The 20,676-nt window shown below is 40.9% G+C and overlaps 3 protein-coding genes across 6 annotated transcripts in view; 2 read left to right on the plus strand and 1 right to left on the minus strand.

Annotated features, from left to right (window-relative positions):
* The window catches only part of PIAS3 (protein inhibitor of activated STAT 3), a 20,567-nt gene extending 16,832 nt beyond the window's left edge, over positions 1–3,735 (plus strand). The window contains exon 14 of the transcript XR_016394112.1: positions 2,406–3,735. The gene's annotated coding sequence lies outside the window, so the exon portion shown is untranslated. The remainder of the gene's footprint in view (positions 1–2,405) is intronic.
* The window catches only part of POLR3C (RNA polymerase III subunit C), a 16,586-nt gene extending 4,264 nt beyond the window's left edge, over positions 1–12,322 (minus strand). The window contains exons 1-11 of one of the 3 annotated variants that reach the window (XR_016394118.1): positions 11,454–12,322; positions 10,280–10,446; positions 9,116–9,371; positions 8,820–9,005; positions 7,687–7,775; positions 4,192–4,296; positions 3,970–4,080; positions 1,968–2,048; positions 1,681–1,732; positions 1,266–1,326; positions 664–814 (exon numbers count right to left, since the gene is read on the minus strand). Coding sequence is in view for 2 of the 3 variants with exons in the window: in XM_022583875.3 (XP_022439583.1) it covers positions 664–814; positions 1,266–1,326; positions 1,681–1,732; positions 1,968–2,048; positions 3,970–4,080; positions 4,192–4,296; positions 7,687–7,775; positions 8,820–9,005; positions 9,116–9,371; positions 10,280–10,426 (1,239 nt within the window). In the remaining variant the exon portion in view is untranslated. The remainder of the gene's footprint in view (positions 1–663; positions 815–1,265; positions 1,327–1,680; positions 1,733–1,967; positions 2,049–3,969; positions 4,081–4,191; positions 4,297–7,686; positions 7,776–8,819; positions 9,006–9,115; positions 9,372–10,279; positions 10,447–11,453) is intronic. The other 2 variants (XM_022583875.3, XM_022583876.3) reach the window with 2 other exon arrangements.
* RNF115 (ring finger protein 115) overlaps positions 11,699–20,676 on the plus strand; it is a 63,506-nt gene continuing 54,528 nt past the window's right edge. Inside the window, exon 1 of one of the 2 annotated variants that reach the window (XM_022583881.3) lies at positions 11,699–12,059. In XM_022583881.3, coding sequence (XP_022439589.1) covers positions 11,958–12,059 — 102 coding nt within the window. In that variant the 5' untranslated portion in view covers positions 11,699–11,957. The remainder of the gene's footprint in view (positions 12,060–20,676) is intronic. The other variant, XM_022583882.2, reaches the window with a different exon arrangement.

A 20,676-nucleotide genomic window follows, 5' to 3' on the forward strand; every position in this document is an offset into this window, starting at 1 on the left:
CCTCTCTTTCACTTATACTTTCACTCTTCCCCAGTCACACAGCATCTGTGTTTATGGTACAATCAGCCACATGGAGGGTTGGGCTGCCCTGTTTTTTCCATTTGACTGTCAACATCCTGAGTGGAGAAGAAAGAGAAGGCACTTAACATTTACTAAGCAACTCTTATGTGCCAGGTAGATTGTATCTGATCTTATAACAAGCCATATCGTCTCTGTTACCACCATCCATCACCATTTTGTAGATGGGAAAAAAGATGGTAGGTAATTTGCTCAGTGTAACTGGGTAAGAGGCAGAGCTGTGATTCTGACTCCAAAATCCATTCTATCTGTTTCCTCATAGGGTATACTACACGGCTCTGCATGTAGTGGTGACCCGATAGATTTAATCTACAATAAACTTAAGGCTCGAGGAAAGGACAAATCACACGGACTAGGAGTTAAAGTAAAAAGGGTAGGGTGATTCTGGGGTAATTTCTTGGCTATGCCTCTTTTTTACTAGGCCAGTTAAAGCTCCACAGTTATCTTTCAAGTGCTTGCTATGTCTTTGTTAATCTTTTTTTTTTCTGTCTCAGAGCTGGATACAGTTTGTTTGGGGTTCAGAATGTTTGCTTCAGGAGTTCCTCTCATCCTAGGTCAGCTCTGTTGGTTGGTGATTACTGTTACCTGGAGTGATATGAAATTTTCTGAGAGCATTTTATAAAGCATATCCTTTGCCTCTTTTGCTGGAATCATTGCAAAGTCTTCTACCTGTTTCTGCTCCAGGTGTTTCTTTTGTAAAACTAAACGGAATATTCTGGCACAGCGAGACCCAAATCTGTAAAGGAATAAAGAAAGCAAATGGCATGCCGACGTAGATTAGCTTTAGCTCTTAGTCACAGACGGTGCTTGTTCGGTTTCCATGTGTGGAGACAGGACCAGAGAGGAACAGCAATCAGAGAATTCCTTCATAACTCCACAGATTGATGACAATACTGCTAATCATAAGAGTCACCAACTGCTGACTCACTTGAATGCCTCAGTTCGTGCATTTGTAAGTAAAGGCTTTAGGAAGGATGGTTAATTGGCATCACTGGGAATTAAGCAGCAGGGTATTTAGGGTAAAGAGCTGTAGTAGGTGGGATCCATAGCAGTCCAGCGGAAAATGGGGCAAGATGTGCCAAGGTGTGTCTATATTGGTTACTGACATAATGACCAAGTCACTTGTTCAAATGGGGTGTGGAAAGGAAGTATCTGACCCCCAACCCCAATCAGGGTGACCCCCTTACCTCTCTTGTATGACCGACTCCAGAGTGGCTGTGGCTAGAGATCCTAGAGCCTTATGTAGGTCTTTATGTAGAGGGTTAAGGTTACTCCGTAATGTTTTGGCCTGGTCATTGTGATCTTAGTTTTATCCCCGAGTCTTTAATTTAAAACTTAAATACTATTTTGTTTTTCACACTAGTCTCATTTATGGTATGTAAGTATTTCGAAACCTTAATTAACTAAGGTGCTTAAGTCAGAGTTTTGCTTAACTAAAATTTGGTTCGTTAAAAGTCCCTTTCACTTCTTTATCATCAATGTTTTAGTTCAATTTTCTAACTTACTTAGTACACTAAATATCATCAAATCTTTTCTAAGTCACCATTCTGTTTCATAGTTCACGCTGCCTGACTGTAAGGAAATAACCACCCATAAGGATACTGATGACATACATTCCTCCACCACTGTCGCCAGACTTTCCAACAAACTCAAGCTATTAAAAAAAAGGAAAAAAAAAAAAAGAGAGCTTGTGTTATTTGAATGGAAAGTCCAGTGATCCTGTTTCCAAAAGAGCAAATCTGGCCAAGAGTCTGCAGCAGGAAGCCCTCCTATCAGATGATGGTAGAGAAATTGTCTGAGCTGGCTAGGTAGAGAATGAGGCTACAGAAGACTGATAGCAGGCAAAAATTAATCGTAAATACAGCAGAAAAAAGAAAGAAAAGACTTACTGGATCATCTGCCAGCAGAGTGAGATACTGATCAAGAACTTGCTTAGAGATGTTGTAGCCAACAGGTAGGGATCTGAAGATCTGTGGAGCAAAAGATACAGTGAAAATGGGCCTGGGAACTTAGAACTGCTGACATTGCTGAAATAAAGATGTTCTAATTTTAGATATCACAAGTATAACAATGTCCAAAAGCACAGCAGCATTGTTGGTAAGAGTAAAAAACTAGAAACAATTCACATGTCCAGTAATAAGGAATTCATTAAAATAAAGTACATCATGGCCATTAAGTGGAATATGATACGGCCATTATAAAGAATGAGGCAGATCTAAAAATACTGACATGAAAAGAAAGTTTACATATACTGTCATATGAAAGAAGCTAGTTTAGAACAGTACATAGAGTATAACCCCATATTTTTTTGTTGTTAAAAAATACAGGGCTTCCCTGGTGGCACAGTGGTTGAGAATCTGCCTGCCAATGCAGGGGACACGGGTTTGAGCCCTGGTCTGGGAAGATCCCACGTACTGCGGAGCAACTGGGCCTGTGAGCCACAACTACTGAGCCTGCGCGTCTGGAGCCTGTGCTCCACAACAAGAGAGGCCGAGATAGTGAGAGGCCCGCGCACCGCGATGAAGAGTGGCCCCCGCTTGCCACAACTAGAGAAAGCCCTCGCACAGAAACGAAGACCCAACACAGCAAAAATAAATAAATAAATAAATATCTACATTTATGTGAGACTATACATATAAAAAAGTCTGAATAAAGATATGTACCAAACTACTGACAAGGATCTCTGGGGCTGGGATTATGCAAAACTATATATTTATTTAAACTGGGGTATGTTACATACAAGAAGCACAGATTTTAAGGGTACAGTTTGATGAGTATTGACAATTGTATATACCCACATAACTACCATCTGCAAGATACAGAACATGCCTGGCATTCCTGAAAGTTTGGGGAACTACAAGTTTAAAAAAATTATACATTTCTATGCTGTTTGAATACAGGTCATGTAATTACTTTTGTCATCAGAAAAAAACTTGTATTTAAATTTTGTTATATAGTAATTTAAAAAAAATTTAAATAATATAACTATATTTAATGTGGATAAATATTAGTATAATTACAAAAAATTAGTATAATTACAAATAAAACATTTGAAATATTAAATATTAAATTTTCAATAAATAAAACAATGAACAAAGCATTTAAAACAAATTTAAAATATACAAAATATATTGAAAAAAACAAATATAAGGGGCCATATAATGTCCTGAGTACCAAGGCCCAGATTCCAAACAGTGGATTCTTGGAACAATTAAGAATAACTTATACTATATATACAATGAAATACTACTCAGCCATGGATGGACGGACCTTGAGATTATCATACTAAATGAAGTCAGAAAGACAAATACCATACAGTATCACTTCTATGTGGAATCTAAAATATGACACAAATGAACTTATCTACAAAATAGAAACAGACTCATAGACATAGAGAACACACTTGTGGTTGCCAAGGGGGAGGTGGGTGGGGGAAGAATGGATTGGGAGTTTGGGATTAGCAGATGTAAACTATTATATATAGAATGGATAAACAGCAAGGTCCTACTGTATAGCACAGGGAACTATATTCAATATCCTGTGATAAACCATAATGGAAAAGAATGTATATATGTATAACTGAATTACTTTGCTATACAGCAGAAATTAACACAACATTGTAAATCAACTATACTTCAATAAAATAAATTAAAAATAAAAAAAGAATTACTTATACTTTGACTAAGGTAATGGTTTAGGTTTTTAAAGGTTGAATTCCCAAGAGACCAAATATTTCAGTACCTACCACCTGAGAATAATCCCCATCCCTCCTCAAATAGCAAAAACCCTTCCTTTCAAGGTTCAGACCTCAACCTAATCTCAGGCTCTATGTATAATAATTATTATATCCAAGAGCCTGTCAGAAAACTAGTACAAGAACATGAAGCTCACCTCGTTGGAAGACAATGGCTGGGTGAAGGGGGCACTAGAGGAAGTGGTAATCTCACTCATCCGGAGCATGGTCCGCACGATCTCGCTGCTTGTCTGGGTTTGAAAAGTGAACTGGAAATCAGAATTCACTCTGCTGTGCTGGCTCTGGCTATATGCCAATGGCCACATCTGCAAATAAGTGAATATTCCTGATAGCCACTGTCCCACCCACTTAGATATCACCTGGTCCATCCTGTTGGCAACTGCACTGACAATGCCTTGGTCACGGAAGTGCTGGTGGAATCTGTCAAGGTTGGCCTGCCAATAAATCCCATCATCTGGAATGGGCTGAGGAGGAGAAAAAGATTAGAGAGAAACATTTAGATACAAGGAAGCATTTTCTAGTGAGAAGCTTGGATTTAACTGTTCACCGTTTCTTTTCCTATATAGTAGCAACTAAATTGGTTGGAGGAAAAAACCATTCAACCATGTGGATTTAGTGCCTCCACAATGACAAATTCACAACCCCCAACTTCAAACAGATTTTCTTTGCTTACCTCGAATCTTTGTCTATTTTAACTCTTTTCCAGTATTCTCAAAATCTCCCATTTGCCCCTCCCTTCTCTCTCAGCAGATGACCTTGCTTCTTATTTCAGAGAGCAAATAGAAGCCATTAGGCCAGAACTCATTCAGCGTGGTGCACACATCCCTACCACATTTATTTAAAAAAAAAATTGAGCTTCTCAAAGAGTTGGTCATCCCAGCTGTACCCCCATCCACAGATTTACTCAACCCATTTCCACCGTTACACTGAAATGCCAAAGTTCCTGAGGAACCTGTTGCTAAGTTCAAAGAATACTGTCCAGTTCCAATCTTATTTGATCTTTCTAAAGCATATGACATGGTTGGACATTTTCTCCTTAACTCTATGTGGCCCCTTAGACTTTATGACACCATTCTTTCTTGGTGCTCCTTCTAACCACTCTGGCTACCCTTCCTCAGTCCCCACAGATTCCTTTTCCAGATCCCATCTATAAATACTGGTGTTCCCCAGGGTTCTGTCCACAGCCCTCTTTTCTTTTCACTCTACATATTCTACTTAGGTGATTTAATCTGCTCTTAAGGTTTCAACTGTTCCAAGTCTATTACTTAATTCTAGAACTCTCTATTAAGTTCCAGGTGCATAGACTCAACTGCCTACTTCCATCTGTGACTTAAAATTTTCAAGTTTTCAGCTAACTACACTACAACCAACCCAGTTTCTTAAGCTAGAGACTTGAATACCATCCCCAACCCCTTGCTCTCCCTCATCTACTATCCAATTACCCAGTTCTATCTATTCTTTTTTTAAAAATTTATTTTATTTATTTATTTTTGGCTGTGTGGGGTCTTCGTTGCTGCAAGTGGGCTTTCTCTAGTTGTGGCGAGTGGGGGCTACTCTTTGTTGCAGTGTGCGGGCTTCTCATTGCGGTGGCTTCTCTCGTTGCAGAGCACGGGCTCTAAGCGCGTGGGCTTCAGTAGTTGTGGCTCGTGGGCTCTAGAGTGCAGGCTCAGTAGTTGTGGTGCATGGGCTTATTTGCTCCGTGGCATGTGGGGTCTTCCAGGACCAGGGCTTGAACCCATGTCCCCTGCATTGGCAGGCGGATTCTTAACCACTGCGCCACCAGGGAAGCCCCCTATCTATTCTTTATATTAATCAGAAGTCTACTTTTCTTTATCCTGACTGTCATTACCTTATTTCAGGCTCTACTCTTGACTCACCTGGTTACTACAGTAGCCTCCTAACTGGTTTTCATTTTTCTTTTTCATATAGTGGACACTATAAAAAAGGGCAACTGGGTTTTCTGCATTTAATCTTGTTCCTTTTGCATCGTTCTCCCCATTTCTCATAGAGCAGTGCTTCTTTTTACCTTTTGGGCTCACAGTTCCCCTGAAGAAAGCTATGGAGTGCTCTAAAGAAAAATGCACATAGTACAGGTGGACTCTCTGAAACGCATCCATGGAGTTGTACAAGTTATAAACCACTGTACTATAGTAATATTTCTAAAATGTAAATCTAGCCACTTCATTCACCTGCCTAAAATTCATCAATGGCTCCCCATTGTCTTCAGGTTGAAGTCCAAACTTCTTAGTTAGTCAATCAAGAAATATTTATTGATGTCTTGCGAGTATTCCAGGTGCCAGGGACAAGACACTGTCCTTGAAGAGTTTATAGACTATTGGGAGTACAGAGACAAACACTTGTACAAATAATAAGTAATTTCAGCTACTTATAAATGCTGTGAAGATGAAATGCGAAAATGTGGTAGAGACTGGAGTAGAGGGTGGGCAATGGTGCTTGAGCTCTAAGAAAGTAGCATTTGAGCTGAGATCGGAATGATGAAAAAGAGGCAACTACATGAAGATCTGAGGGAAAAGTATCTGAAGCAGAAGAAATCCTAAGGGCAAAAGCCTGAAGACTAGAAAGAGTATGATACATTTGAAGGATGGAAAAAATGATAGAAGCTGGAACATAGTGAATGACAGAGTAGGAAGAGCTGAGGTTGGAGAGCCTTGTCTCCAGCAGATCATGTAAAGACCCAGCTCGGGCTTCCTTGGTGGTGCAGTGGTTGAGAATCTGCCTGCCAATGCAGGGGACACGGGTTCGAGCCCTGGTCTGGGAAAATCCTACATGCCATGGAGCAACTAAGCCCGCGCACCACTGCTACTGAGCCTGCGCGTCTGGAGCCGGCGCTCCGCAACAAGAGAAGGCCGCAACAGTGAGAGGCCCGCGCACCGCGATGAAGGGTGGCCCCCGCTCACCGCAACTAGAGAAAGCCCTGGCACAGAAACGAAGACCCAACACGGCCAAAAATAAATAAATAAATTCATTAAAAAAAAAAAAAAAAAAAAAGACCCAGCTCATGTAAGGCTTCATAATCCACAGTAAAGAACTGGATTTCTTCTAAGAGTAATGGGAAGCTATTAAAGGAGTCAAAAATCAGTGATGTGTTGGGATTTTTTAAAAAGAACAATTTAGAAAGTCATTTTGGCTCTTAAGTAGGTATGAATGCAGGTAGGGAGACCACTTAGGAGAGTGTTGGCAAAGTCTTGACTACAGTGATAATGGTTTGGACTAGGGTGATGGCAGTGGAAACGATAAGAAATAGTCAGATTTCAATTATTTTTAGAAATTGGGTTGACAGGTTTTACTGTGAGATCAGATGGCTCCTAGGACTTTGGACTAAGCAAATGGTGTCCTGGGTGGTTGGCCTTGGTGGTGTCCCTAACTAAGATGAGGAAAGCTTAGGAGGGAGTAGATATCTGGGAGCAGGAAATCAATTACTCTGTTTTAGCCATACTACTTTTGAGATGCTTATCAGATGTTTTTACAGGGATGCTGAGAAGGCATTTGAATATAACAGCTCAGGTCTATACGTATCTTTCTAAACTCATTTATCACCACTCATCCCCATGGGTCTCTATGGTCCAGTCATACTGACCAATTTAAACTTTTTCTAGGCGCTTTTTCTGCCTAATCTATTACCTCTGTCCAATGACTGAAGTAAGTTAAGCCTCAGAAGGGACACAGCAACAGAGTTCACTCTTTGTTAGTCTATCCCTGGCCAATATTTAATGAAGTTCATAATCCTACTACTTCTCGATCCAAGAACGTTTAAGCTCTTTTGGGGCTTGTCATCTTAGTGCTCTTTCTGGCTTGCCTCAGGGTGAGGACTCCTAACCAAGAAGCCTCATTACCTCTTTGTTATCTGTGGTATGTTTTGGTCTCTTGGCCTTGGGCTCCCCAGTTGCATCTTCGTCAGATGATCTCCTCCTTTTACCTTTCCCTGCCAAACAAAACAGTTACACAGTTAGGCTACATCTCATATGATAACAGGAAATGACCGAAGGTGAAAGCAGGTGTCTCTATCCCAAAGACATCTGTAGCTACCTCTAGGTTAGAGATGTTGAGGAGACTGAGGAACTACAAGAAATTCAAGTTAATGATGAAGTCATCTGAAACTCAACAAGTTCAAAAAGAAATTCATAGTCTTTCTCCCTCAAACTGCTCCTGCTCCAATGCTTCCTTTCACAGTGAACGGTACCATCATCCTCCCACATACTCAAGCCAGACACACAGATGTCATTCTTGATTTCTGTCTTCCTCACCCTTCCTATGTCTAATTTTTCACTGGTTTGTGAAAAATTGCCCCATCCTTTCTACAGACAGAAACATATTTTAAAAATGCAAATTAGATCATGTTACTTCCTTTAAAATCCTTTAGTAGTTTTCCTTTGCTCTTAGGATAAAGAACAGGTGCTTTACGAGGTCTTGCATGATCTAGCCCCTAACTGTCTGTCTAACTTTAACTTATGGCTCTCTTTCCTTTCCTCACTGTACTTTAACTATACTGATCTTCTTTTACTTTCTCAAATTCCTATTTTTTTCCTCACTACATACTATTCCTTTTGCCAAAAATGCTTATCCTCTGTACCCCTTCATACCTTACTTCACTGGTTGGCTCCTACTTCTGCTTCAAATCTTAGTTCAAATGCCACTTTCTCCAAGAAGCATGTGCCCAAGTCCCCAGGTAAATCTGGTCCCCTGTTATATATTTTCATAACATCCCATATTTTACCTTCATAGTACTTATCGCAGTTTGTTAGTTATATATCCATCAGGCTATTTGATTAATGTAAGCCTCCTATACTAGACTTAAGCCCCATAGGGGCAGGGACCATAATGGTTTTTTCATCTCTTTATACCACAGTATCTGGCATAGAGTAAATCCTTGGTAACTGCTTAATTGATTGAGTCATTCATTTAACAATCATTAAGGAAGAATCTACAATTAGGTCAAATCACAGATCTAGGGGCCAAAATTCCTTACCTATCAAGCTCAGTTTAGGAACCAGGTACATGTCCTTTTCACTGATGACAAGAGTGGGGGCAGGTGGCGGTGGCCCAGGGTCTGAATTCTCAGTGGCAGGCACCAAGGGGCAACGCTGCACGAAGTGTGTGTCTGCTAGTCGCACAAATGTGTTTGAGACCTCAGCATAGTCCATGGTCTTGCCATCTGTATGACAGGAGGAAAGAGGCAAGTGAGATGGCCTCAGATAACTAAGGGTCCTCTCCTGTAGCCAGCCAATCTATGCTTTTGCTAACAGCTGTGGATACAGTACTGACCCTCCATAGTCTCTGTGAGCCGATCTGCTACTTTCTTCACGACAGCTGACATTGCCATCTTGCCATTCAACAGGAGCTCCTCAACAATCAGCTCGCCAGTGTCACTGTACAGTGTTTTGGCAGTATAGATGTATCGGGGATACCTAAGCATTCGCAACACCCGGCTGCACTGGGCTTCATACTCTACCACACCACGTTTGTGCACCTGATATATCACCAGGTTATGCTGGATGAGGACACAAAGGGCTTTTTTTACCTAGAGAAAACACAGAAGAAAGAGAAGAAAAATCTGAAGATGCAGCTCATTATTGCTGGCAATTTTTGTCCAACAGTTTCCTAAACATCAGGAGATGGCTGGAATCTCTGTGTGTCTTCCCTCTCTCCATTGGAATAGCTAATAAGAAGCGAATGTCAATGGAAGAAATCAGGAAGAGTCCTTGCTATCATGCTCATATTTCCTCTGATCTTTATCTTTCAAAGTACAATTTACTTCCCCTCTGTTATTTTTTTTTTAAATAAATAAATTAATTAATTAATTTTTGGCTGCATTTGGGTCTTCCTGCTGCACGTGGGCATTCTCTAGTTGCGGTGAGTGGGGGCTACTCTTCGTTGTGGTGTGCGGGCTTCTCATTGTGGTGGCTTCTTTAGTTGCGGGGTGCGGGCTTTAGGCTCATGGGCTTCAGTGGTTGCGGCACGCGGGCTTGGCAGTTGTGGCTCGCGGGGACTAGAGCACAGGCTCAGTAGTTGTGGCGCACAGGCTTCGTTGCTCCGCGGCATGTGGGATCTTCCCGGACCAGGGCTCGAACCCATGTCCCCAGCATTAGCAGGCAGATTCTTAACCACTGCACCACCAGGGAAGTCCCATCCCCTCTATTATTCTTATTCCTTAAACACAGTACTGAAATTAATAGACTCATGAATAAATGAAGTATGGCATATGGCAGAGGAGGAGCAAGATTTGCCTCAGAAGCCACGATGAGCCACTTTGAGAAGCAGAACCCTGGGCACTATGTCTCATCATCTTTCCCCTCCCAAATAACACTATTCTAATCCTAGCACAGACTTTGCTTTCTTTTCCATTTTGTGGGGTGGGGAGTAACAATATTCAAAGGTAGGTTAAAGAAATTAATGAAATGGAAGCAAATTACTGTGATCCAAACATACCTGATCCAATGATGTTCCTGTGTCATGGGCAATAACTCTTAGTGGCTGGCTGCCAGTTCTGATTAGGTGGACTCCAATTTTTTCTACGATCTCTCCAAAATGCTCTTGCAGCAACAAAGAACACAGTTTAATTTCTGCTTGAGTCATTGTGCTGAGGAGTCTCAGAGCTAGGAAAAAAAGAAAAAGAGGGTATGATGGGAAGTTTTTCTTTTATGTTGGGAGTAGAGCTGCTGAGTGTAAATTCATGTACTTTCTGGAGAGCAATTTGACAGCACATATATCAAAAGCCTTAAAATCTTGCATATCTTTGACCTAATACTTTTGTTTTGGATATTCTCTTCCAAGGGAATAATAAAAACATGTCACTTTAGAATACTGATATTCTGGAAACAATCTCATAAGTGATTATATCAATAAATTATGGTATACTCAAATAATGGAACACTATGCCAACATTCACAATAAAGTATAATATGTATTAGTGCAGAAAATTGTTCATTACAAAGCAAAATGTAGAGGAAAGTTCAATTACTGTGGAAATAGCCCCACACGTATGCATGAAAAAAAAAGACTGGAAGACTATATATCAAGTTTATCTTTATGGGATCATGTGTGATTCTAGTTTTCTTTAAAGATCGGATGTAGATGGTTTTGCGATCTGTCACAGACCTCAGATTCTATACTTCATTGTTTGGAAGAATTAAGACCACTATTCACAGACTATTGGGACTGAACAGGCAATGACAACTTTGCAAAATAAACTAAGAGGTAAATGAGAGCTTCTCAACAGGGTGTTTCAAATAGGGGATGAAGTATGTTGTTGGCAGGGCAGTATTTAATTCTGAAATTTCTATTCCTTGACAAAGTATATACAAAGAGAAACAGACATAGTCCACTGTATAATCACTTCCTTATTATCACAAGTGCTATCAAACACTGGTTTGTTCACTTATTTCTCCCAATTCCTCAGAAGCCAAGACTCTGCCTTTCAGTCTCACTATCCCCATCCACAGGTCTTTGGGGAAGCATCCCCAGACCCTCTGCCATCCCCGGAAAGTATTTCCAAGGAGTCCGGCTCCTGGCTCTTCACTTCTTTACCGCAGGTTCCTGTCCCGGACTGGGTCCCTGGGTCCAGAGACAGGGCCACCTCGTTCAGACCGCATTTTCCACTAACCTCTGGGTCAATGCCACGTAACGCCACCGACTTCCCCACTGCAGCTTCGTACAGCGCCCGCTAGCCGCCCGCGCACAGGGGGAGCCCAAGGTCCTTTCGCGCAGGAGCACGGCCACCGAGGAGGACCGGCAAAGAGGCAAAACATGTGCCGCTCTACCCCAGCGTTTCGGTGGTTTCCGGGGACGCTCTTTCTTTCTTCTCGCTGGGAGATTGGAGGACCGGCGAGGGGCTGTTTGAGGAGCCGGCGGGCGGGCCGCGGCTGGCGGACTCTCCTTCCTGCACCTCTTTGGTGCTGGGAGGCGGGCCTCGGGGTCGCTGTTTGCGCCGCCGCCTCTGTGGGCCGGGCGAACTCACGTGACCCGCGCTGGCTCTGAAGCGGCTGGCAGCACTAAGGAAGCGGCGGCGGCGGCGGCGGCGGCAGAGGCGGCGACAGCAGCTGGGAGGTAGCGACCTGGAGAGCGACCGGCCGGCTGCCCTCTCGGACGGCCGCGGCGAAAGAGAAAAATGGCGGAGGCCTCGGCGGCCGGGGCCGGCGCGGGCGCCGCGGTTGCCGCGCACCGGTTTTTCTGCCACTTTTGCAAGGGCGAGGTCAGCCCCAAACTACCGGTAAGAGCTCTGTGTCCTCTGCGCTCGGGCATCGGCCTGGATTCCTCTCCCCGATATCCCGGAACGGGTCTTAAGCTTCCCGCCCATCCCCGACTCCCCTGACATCGGTCTCCCAAGTACTTGCTGCCTCCCAGTCGCTGGCCCCAAACCCCGGGCGTCCCGGTCCTGGCTCCGTAACTCCCGCTCGCATGCTCCACCTGCCCCTCACTCTCTCTCCCCTCTTGACCGGCCCTCCCCCTCCATTTTTTTTTTTTTTTTTTGGTCTTCTTCAGCAAGTTCTCTTCTGACATCCCCTCAGTTTTCTTGCACTCTTCTTCACCTTGTCTCCTTCCCACGATGACCTCTCTTTTTCTCCCACTCGATACTCTTTCCGCTGTTGCTTCTCACCTTTCTCTATTTCCTTTTCCACTTTTCACCAGATCCTCCCCTCCCCCATCCTCATTGAAGCAAAATAGCGGATTGCTGAGGATTGTCCTTATTCGGTTGTCTCTAGGGAAGAAAGGAGGAAGAAAGCACGGAAAGAAAGAGAGGGTTGGAAGGTAACTGGGATGGAGAGGGGGATTTTGCTATTCAGGGGTTTCCAGCGTTCTTGTGAAAGTGAAAACAGCAGTGTACTAATGACTTGCAGACTGCCTGCGCTCCGTATCACTGTTGAAGGAAATGGCTTTAGGAAGAAGGCAGAACATACTGTTTCAACTTGCTTATTTTAGTTGTCATGCTGCCAGTGTCTTTAGCACCACCTGCCTTACCCACCCCTCCTCCCCCGTTCTATCTCTTCACTTAATAGAAGAGATCTAGGACAGAATGCTGGGGACCGCATCATCTGATGTAAAATTGGTTTTCACCACTATTTGCCAGACTGTGTTAGCCCCTAGAGAGGTAGTGCTATGGCTGTGACAAAAAGTGCTTCTGCAGCATGCTAGCCAGCTACAGCATGCCAGTCGCACAGGCTGCTTGGGGTTGGGTTATAGCTACCACAGGGAGACCCACCAGGGTGAGTGTTAATCCTACCTTTGGCCACATCTTTAGAACTAGTTATGTTTGTTCTTTTCCTTAGAAGTATCTGTGTTCAGCCTTAACACAGGGTGCCTGTCTAACAACTTCCCTCAGTGTTTATAGTGGCTCATACAATCTGTAAGAAAGCCTGCTAAAGTGTGTCTGTATATCTTATTTCTTGGAAACACAAACGGAGTCCAGTGAAAAGTGCCTAAAAGTTATTTTAGCCTTTTTCACCTAAAGGTTGTGCGTTTATCAGGCTTTTACAGCATTTTCTTTTCTTCTCTTTTTGCCCGACCGCCAACTTCATAGTTGCAGTGTCATCTACATGCTGTTTTAGTTTTGCTTGCTGATTTGGCTGTGTTTGTGTCTGTGCTTTTTGCCATACTTCAGTGCTGAGAAGAGCAGGTGCCTTGTTTTTTTGTCAGCGGACATCAGAGCCTCCAGAATGCTCCCTTACTACTGAGAAGGAGTCTGGAATTCAGCCAGTATGTGTGTGACCAGTGACATGTTGAATGTGATGTCCTATTGAACAGCGTGGCCTCAGCTCTTCTGATCTTTAAGTTGCTGTTCACTGTTTGCCTTTAGGAGTGAGAAAACAGTCTAACTTTCCGCAACTTTTTATATCTTTTCTTCTTACCATCTCAAGTCCTCACTTCAAAGTGCTCTTGAAAAGGGATCATTTGAAAGACTTTTTAGGTGTTTTTCTAAGCCTTAGTTTGATACATGGAGGGGAAGTTGTTGATCTTTTTAGACTGATTTATTATCTGTCATGCCTGATTTGTAAATTGAGGCCTAACACTATTAAGTGCAACTGAATACTTCCTGCAGACATACCAGGTTCTCTCAGCTGAATGTCCTGGAGGTGATACTGAGGAGTACGTGGTTCCTGCCCTTAAGCACCTCACAGTTTTGTTGGAAAAAGTAACAGCTAAGGTGAATGAGGATGGATAATAATGTGCTTTAGAATTCAGAGAGGGGGAGACATGGTAGCATTGGTGATGTGAGGTCGGGGAAGACAGATGAGATGGGATTTAAATTGAGTTTTGAAGGATAGGTAGAGTTCAGACTGAGGAGACAGCATAGACTGAGGTAGAAAAGGAAGAGTGAGTTGAGGAAGAAGGGAGAAACATTTAGTAAATCATTGTTGCTATGCATTTTTAGGAAAGGTGCAGTGAGGTTAGGAATATAGTTTTGATTTGTGGATGAGCCAGTGAGTTTCATGTTTCATGGCCATTTCTGTATCCTTAACCCTAGACTGTCATCTTGAAAATGTTGATTGTAAGAATGACCAGGTTAGTAAGTGGCTGATTCAGTACAAATCAATCTCTGCTACTGAAAAACCAATTCAGCACTGGTTAGTCAGTAATATTATCATATATATTGGACAACATTGAAGTTTTTTAAAAATAATTTTTTATATAAACTTGGGATTCCCTCACTGTAAGTACTCAGCATTCATTAGGCATGCATTGTTTCTTGAACTGGATCAATGTTGTGGTAAACCTGAATGTCTTTCTGCAGATAGCCAGAATAAAGTTTTTCTTTGTCTGGGGTTAATTTACATCTCAAGAGGGTACTTTGGTGGTAGTTGGATCACAAGATCCATTACCCAGGAGTGTTGCTCTCTCTGAACACCAGAGGCTGGTATTGAGTTTTACATCAGCCTTTAGTGAGCTATTGCTAGGGAGGTTTCTTCACCCAGTCAGTGGGAGGAACTGCTTCAGAGCCATCTCATCTCTTGCCAATTTATTCACCACATAAAATCATAATTTTGTTCAGTGGGACTAGGTTGCAAGGTTTTACAATTCTTTATTTCTTTTCCCTTCCCCAGTCTTTAGGTTACAGCACTTCATGATACATTTGGAAGTATACAGGCAATAGCAATAGCTTGCTCAATGTTCATCCCTGAAACTACCCTTAGGTTTTTATTGTTTTTCTTGTCAGTCCTGCTACTCTGAAAGATTCACAGGCCCAGCTAACTTCAATGGCTGTTTTAAAAGTTTTTTTTTTTTTTGGTTATAACTTCTGAGAGAGATTGGAGTGTGTCTATTAAGCCACATTTGGTTGAATTAATTTAATTTGATGAAATAACCTCCTTACTCCTAATCCTGATCTATCCATCTCAGCTTTGTGTGTTTTTGATTTGGATCCTCCCAGATAAGAAGACAAAAGTTTCTTTTAGAAAGAAGATATTAAGAAATGAGGGGGAAATCATGAAGGGAATTTTAGAATGAAAATATATTCAGTGGTATTGTTATCATTAGGTTTCTAAAAAGCCTTTATTCTAGAAGTGAGTAATGATTTAGGAATTTATTTTTTAATTAACAGTGTTTTCCTATTTACAGTGGAAATGGTTTTAGTAAAATTTAGTGAATGTTAAACTTGGATTTTAAAATAAGAGATTTTGATTATATGGTCTGAAGCCCTAGTCTTTCAAGTTTATATATATAACTGGGTAAAATGGCATTGTATATTTTTTGGTCATCAGATGACAAAGGAAATACTTAAGTAACTTAAAGTTATTTTGAAAATACAGCAGAAGCTTCTACCTCACCTGACTATCCCATTGAGATAGCCAAGACTGATGGAGTTAACTATGTGACACTTAGGGATGACTGGGTAGTGCCACAGAGGGCTGTGTCATGGAATGTAAAGGTGTCATTCCATCTCCATACTACCTTCCCCCACTTTTAAATCAAGGTCAGGGAATATTACCTTATGAGATTAAGTCCTGTAGCGTCATTAAGCAGGTGAGATAAATCATATGCAGAGTAAACTACTTTTGGTACTGATGAAACTAGGGTGATTCTTAAGTGTTTTATGGAGATCAGAGTATCCAAAGCCAGAGAAGAGACCAGTGTAATTAAGGACTGCAAGTGTATTGCTCACCTCTGAGGCTTTGTCTGAAGGAAGTAGCTGGCTTCTCTCCCTCTCACATCTCCTTATTATATCACCTTTGATCTAATGAAATGTCATCCTTATCAATAAGTAATATTGGTTTGGTTCTTTACCAAGTGCTATACAAGTCATTGTCATTGTGCTGTACTTGTAATGACTCTAATACAGGAAAACTTTCTAACCACCCCATAAGAGTAGGTAAAAAGTAGACTCCCTAAAGACTTTGTGATTCTTAAAACTCTAAGCTCACTGACCTTGCTTTTTAAAGTTGCATGATTCTTAGAAAGATCCTAGAACGGTGTCTAAGTAATGTTAGTAGTTTTGTTGAGCTGAGGGAACAAATTAGTGATTTGAGCTGGGTTTTATAGGTTTTAATAATTAGATTTCTTTTTTTAAAATAAATTTATTTTATTTATTTTTGGCTGCGTTGGGTCTTCATTGCTGCGCGCGGGCTTTCTCTAGTTGCGGCGAGCGAGGGCTACTCTTTGTTGTGGTGCATGGGCTTCTCATTGCGGTGGCTTCTCTTGTTGCAGAGCACAGGCTCTAGGGCACATGGGCTTCAGTAGTTGTGGGGCATGGGGTTAGTTTCTCCATGGCCTGTGGGATCTTCCTGGACCAGGGCTTGAACTCATGTCCCCTGCATTGGCAGGCAGATTCTTAACCACTGCGCCACCAGGGAAGTCCCAATAATTAGATTTCTTAAATTCTGCTATTGGTGACTTCAGTTAAAAAGTGTGCTTGATTATCTAGCATCTTTCTGGTGCTATATAGCAATTGCTTATTAAAAGTCTCTTGAATGATAGTCTCTTGACCCCGTAGTTATATTTAAAAAGTAGTGGTGTTAGTGGTATGAGATCTTTATCTAAAAGGCTTCAGTGGAAGAAAATGCAGGTACTACCATGTGAAGTTTGAACATATAGTGTCAGTAAGTATATTCCCTGCAAAGATCTAGAAGTAAGAAATAGGTATTCTTACGGGTAGAATGCTAGTTCTGGTCTTGAAATTCTACTGATAAATAGACATGTATATCTTGGGTAAATCTGTGGGATTTTTTTCAGTATGAGGAAGAACAAGAATCTTTAAACTCACTGCAGATGAAATTCCTTATATTTTTTGGGGAAGTACCAGCTGATTGCTAACACTTTGTGTTTCTTTATGTTTACTTGGCTTTTTATGACCTTTGCTTACGTCCAGGGAGAGGATGCTAAGGTCTTTCAGACAGCCATCTTATTAGAAGAGGAAAAAAAAAAGTGGATTGTTTCTTATTCTCTGTAGTCAAATTAGAAGGGGTCTGAGAATAAGAAGCCTTTGGATACTGACTTATTTTTATGTCTCCACAGCTTAATATTGATAAATAAAGGAGATAATGTAGAGTAGTGGCTCTCAACTGGGGGCAGTTTTGCGTTTTAGGAGGAAATTCGGCAACATCTGTAGACATTTTCTACAACTGGGTTATTGTCACTAATGGGGGAAGGGGAGGGTTGTTTCTGGCATCTATTGGATAGAGGCCAAGGATGCTGCTAAACATGCTTCAATGGACAGGACAGCCCCCCACAATGAAGAATTATCGGGCCCAAAATGTCTAGAGCGCTGAGGTTCAGGAGCCCTGGGTATAGAAGGATAAAGGGATAGTCATTGGCTTCTCGTGTCAGTCGTGCTTAAGGTTTTGTCCTGGGTTAGTTTTGATTTCGAATTTTGGGATCCTGTTGAGAATTTTCAAGAAGATAATTGAGACCATATAATTTTAGCCAAAGCCCTGATGGTTGGGATTGTTTAGAACAGGAGTTAAGTGGCTGCTATTCCATTATAGCAGTATCTCTTGGGGTCACTTTCTTTCCTTGTGGTTACTGAGACCAGAGCAATTGGATCACTCCTCTCAAGTTACACACTGTGGGGCAACTTCTAAAAGAAAAGTATCCAAATTTTTTGTCAGTTGGGAATTGAGGTGGTAACACCACATGTAACTTAGTACGACATCTGGAAATTCCAGTTTGAAAACAAAGCAAAAAGCAGACAAGTCTAACTTAGTTTTTCTATAGCTCATCTTAGCATTAATCAAGTTTTACTTTCTGTATTTCTTGCTCTTGAAAGTTTTCCTGAGCTTAGGAGATGTTGTGCTTAAACGTTGTTTCTTCAAACTCTTGGTCGAGTGGGTGAATTAAAGTTATCAATTCTTGTTCTAATATTAATTCTTCAAAGGGCTGGAGTTGAGTCATCTGACCCTCTCAGTATATCTTAGTATATCCCACTGTAAAATACTACTGAGGTGTGCGTATTGAAAGCTTGAGTGGGTATTCGGAGAAATGGAGCTATGTAATCTTTGATTGAAAGGTTGTGTAGGAATGAGCAGTCCTTATTTGTAGAGAAATAAGGCCTTTACCATAGGAGAAACATTTTAGGTAGTTCTTATAGTTTCACATAAAGAAGTTTAGGTTAGATTCTGAAGGATTTTTTTTTTTAATCTTTTAAGTTCAATTGTTAGCAGTTCAGGGTTCCTTAGAAGCCTCCAATGCATATATAACAAATAGAAGTGGTGATTTTAAACTAGGCACACTTTTCTTGTATGTTAAATAGATTGCCCAGCTTCTTTTCCCAAAATAGGCCAGTTAGTTTTGTTTTCCTTGAAGAGCTGTTAAATTAGATAATCTCTCTCCTTGATGATTTCAACGGTGTCACAAGGAAGTTCTTAGTAGGCAAGGTATCCTATATTCACCTCTTTGCCACTCACTTTCATGTTGTGCAGATTTGAATAGACTTAAACCTAGAGGACCGTCTTCCAATAAAGGTTTTATTGTGTTTACTTTTCAGCGTGCTTAGAATTTACATTCTCAGAAGAAAGAAAAAAATCCCATAGTTATGTGTCCTTTCTTTTCTTTTTCTGGATTGACTAAAACCTATAGGTATCCTACAGTGATGCTGATCTTCTAGCCCGGTAGTTCTCATACCTGTCAGACCCAGTGCCCTCTTTTTATAATAAACATTTTGAAACACTACCTTTAATGAAATGAAATTCTTAGGTAATACAACTTCCTTACATATACATTTAAAAAATTCTCTAGATGTAAGGTAAAGGATAAATAAAAAGAAAGTAACTCATGACAAAATAATATGCATTTCAATGTGTAAATACTCAGAAGTCCATTATAGAAAGATATATATAATGTAGTAGATATTGGCACCAAACACAGACATAACAGCTACCCAAGGAGATTAGCTATAAGGGTAATTATACCTTAAATAGCATGAGTGGTAAGCCCCCAGAATGGTGAACAATTCTTGAAAAAGGTACAAATAAAGTATAATTTTCTCTTGTTTTATTCAGTAGTTGTTTTTCTGGACATACAGTGCATGGTGTTTATATATAGAAAGAGTTGGTGTTTATATATATAATGGAGTTAGGTTCTAGGCTTTGGTAATTATAAAGATATTTTTTATCTACTCAACTGTCCATAGGAAGTTTAAGAATAGAGACATTTCTTTGTGCTGGAGTTTCTTATGCTTATGGACTCTGCCCATTAAATTAAGTAGCATTTCTTAATTGCTGTGACAACACTTCAGTAGATGTCCAAAATGTCCCACAGATGATTGTATTATCCTCATTGAGAATGACTGCTAGTCACAGGAAAACATTTTCCTGTTTTATCACTCTTCTTTTCTCTTGCTTATTGTTCACTACTTTAGTGTAGTACTTTTAACATATTGCAAGATTCAGTCTTTGTCATTTAGACTTGATTTACTTTTCCTTTAGACAATTTCTCCTGTATGCCTTTAAATTTCTCATTTCCTCACCATTCTTGTCATCATTTTTGACTAACTTGTTGAATGGAACTTAGCTGCTTCTAGTGAATCTTCTGTAATTTAAGTGGTAGTCAGAGGTACTTTATTCTCAAATGAACTTATGAAGCTGTTGATTCCCTGATTTTATTTTATAGTACCAGTTATTAGGTTCTGATTTTGTAATACAGTCACTGCTGAATGGTTAGAGGCATTCGTATTCCTAGTTAAGACAAGTTAGGTTGAGGAATGGAAATTTTATACCTTAAGCCTGTTGGTTTGAAAAAAAAAAATTACTGTTATTTTGATAGTTGATGTAGTGTGAAAACAATTTATAATGGTACATTTACTTTTTGTTTAATAATATGTAGAAGGCAAATTCGGCAAATTAGCTTTCACTGCTCTTCTTAATTTGCATGTTTTAGATTAAAAAGTGTTTGGAAGTAATATGAACAAGTGAGAATAAGGAAAGTATTTAATTCCCTAAACTTTTCAACTTTGTTTTCCTGATCACTAAAATTATTGGTTTATTATTCTGTGCCAAGTGTAGGTGCTGATTCAGTTAGGGAGTCCTGTTTTAATAATATACTAGCATTCTGGTTCTTTGCTTTTTTTAAATTAATTTATTTATTTTTATATATTTTTATTTTTTGGCTGTGCTGGGTCTTCATTTCTGTGCGAGGGCTTTCTCTAGTTGTGGCAAGCGGGGGCCACTCTTCATCATGGTGCGCGGGCCTCTCACTATGGCGGCCTCTCTTGTTGCTGAGCACAGGCTCCAGACGCGCAGGCTCAGTTGTTGTGGCTCACGGGCCTAGTTGCTCCGCGGCATGTGGGATCTTCCCAGACCAGGGCTCGAACCCATGTCCCCTGCATTCGCAGGCAGATTCTCAACCACTGTGCCACCAGGGAAGCCCCTGGTTCTTTGTTTTTGAAATGCAAAATTTTA

This window comes from Delphinapterus leucas, chromosome 1 (assembly GCF_059928025.1).
Source record: "Delphinapterus leucas isolate spDelLeu-1000000601 "Yukka" chromosome 1, BTC_Dleu_Yukka2, whole genome shotgun sequence".
Taxonomy (NCBI): Eukaryota; Metazoa; Chordata; class Mammalia; order Artiodactyla; family Monodontidae; genus Delphinapterus; species Delphinapterus leucas.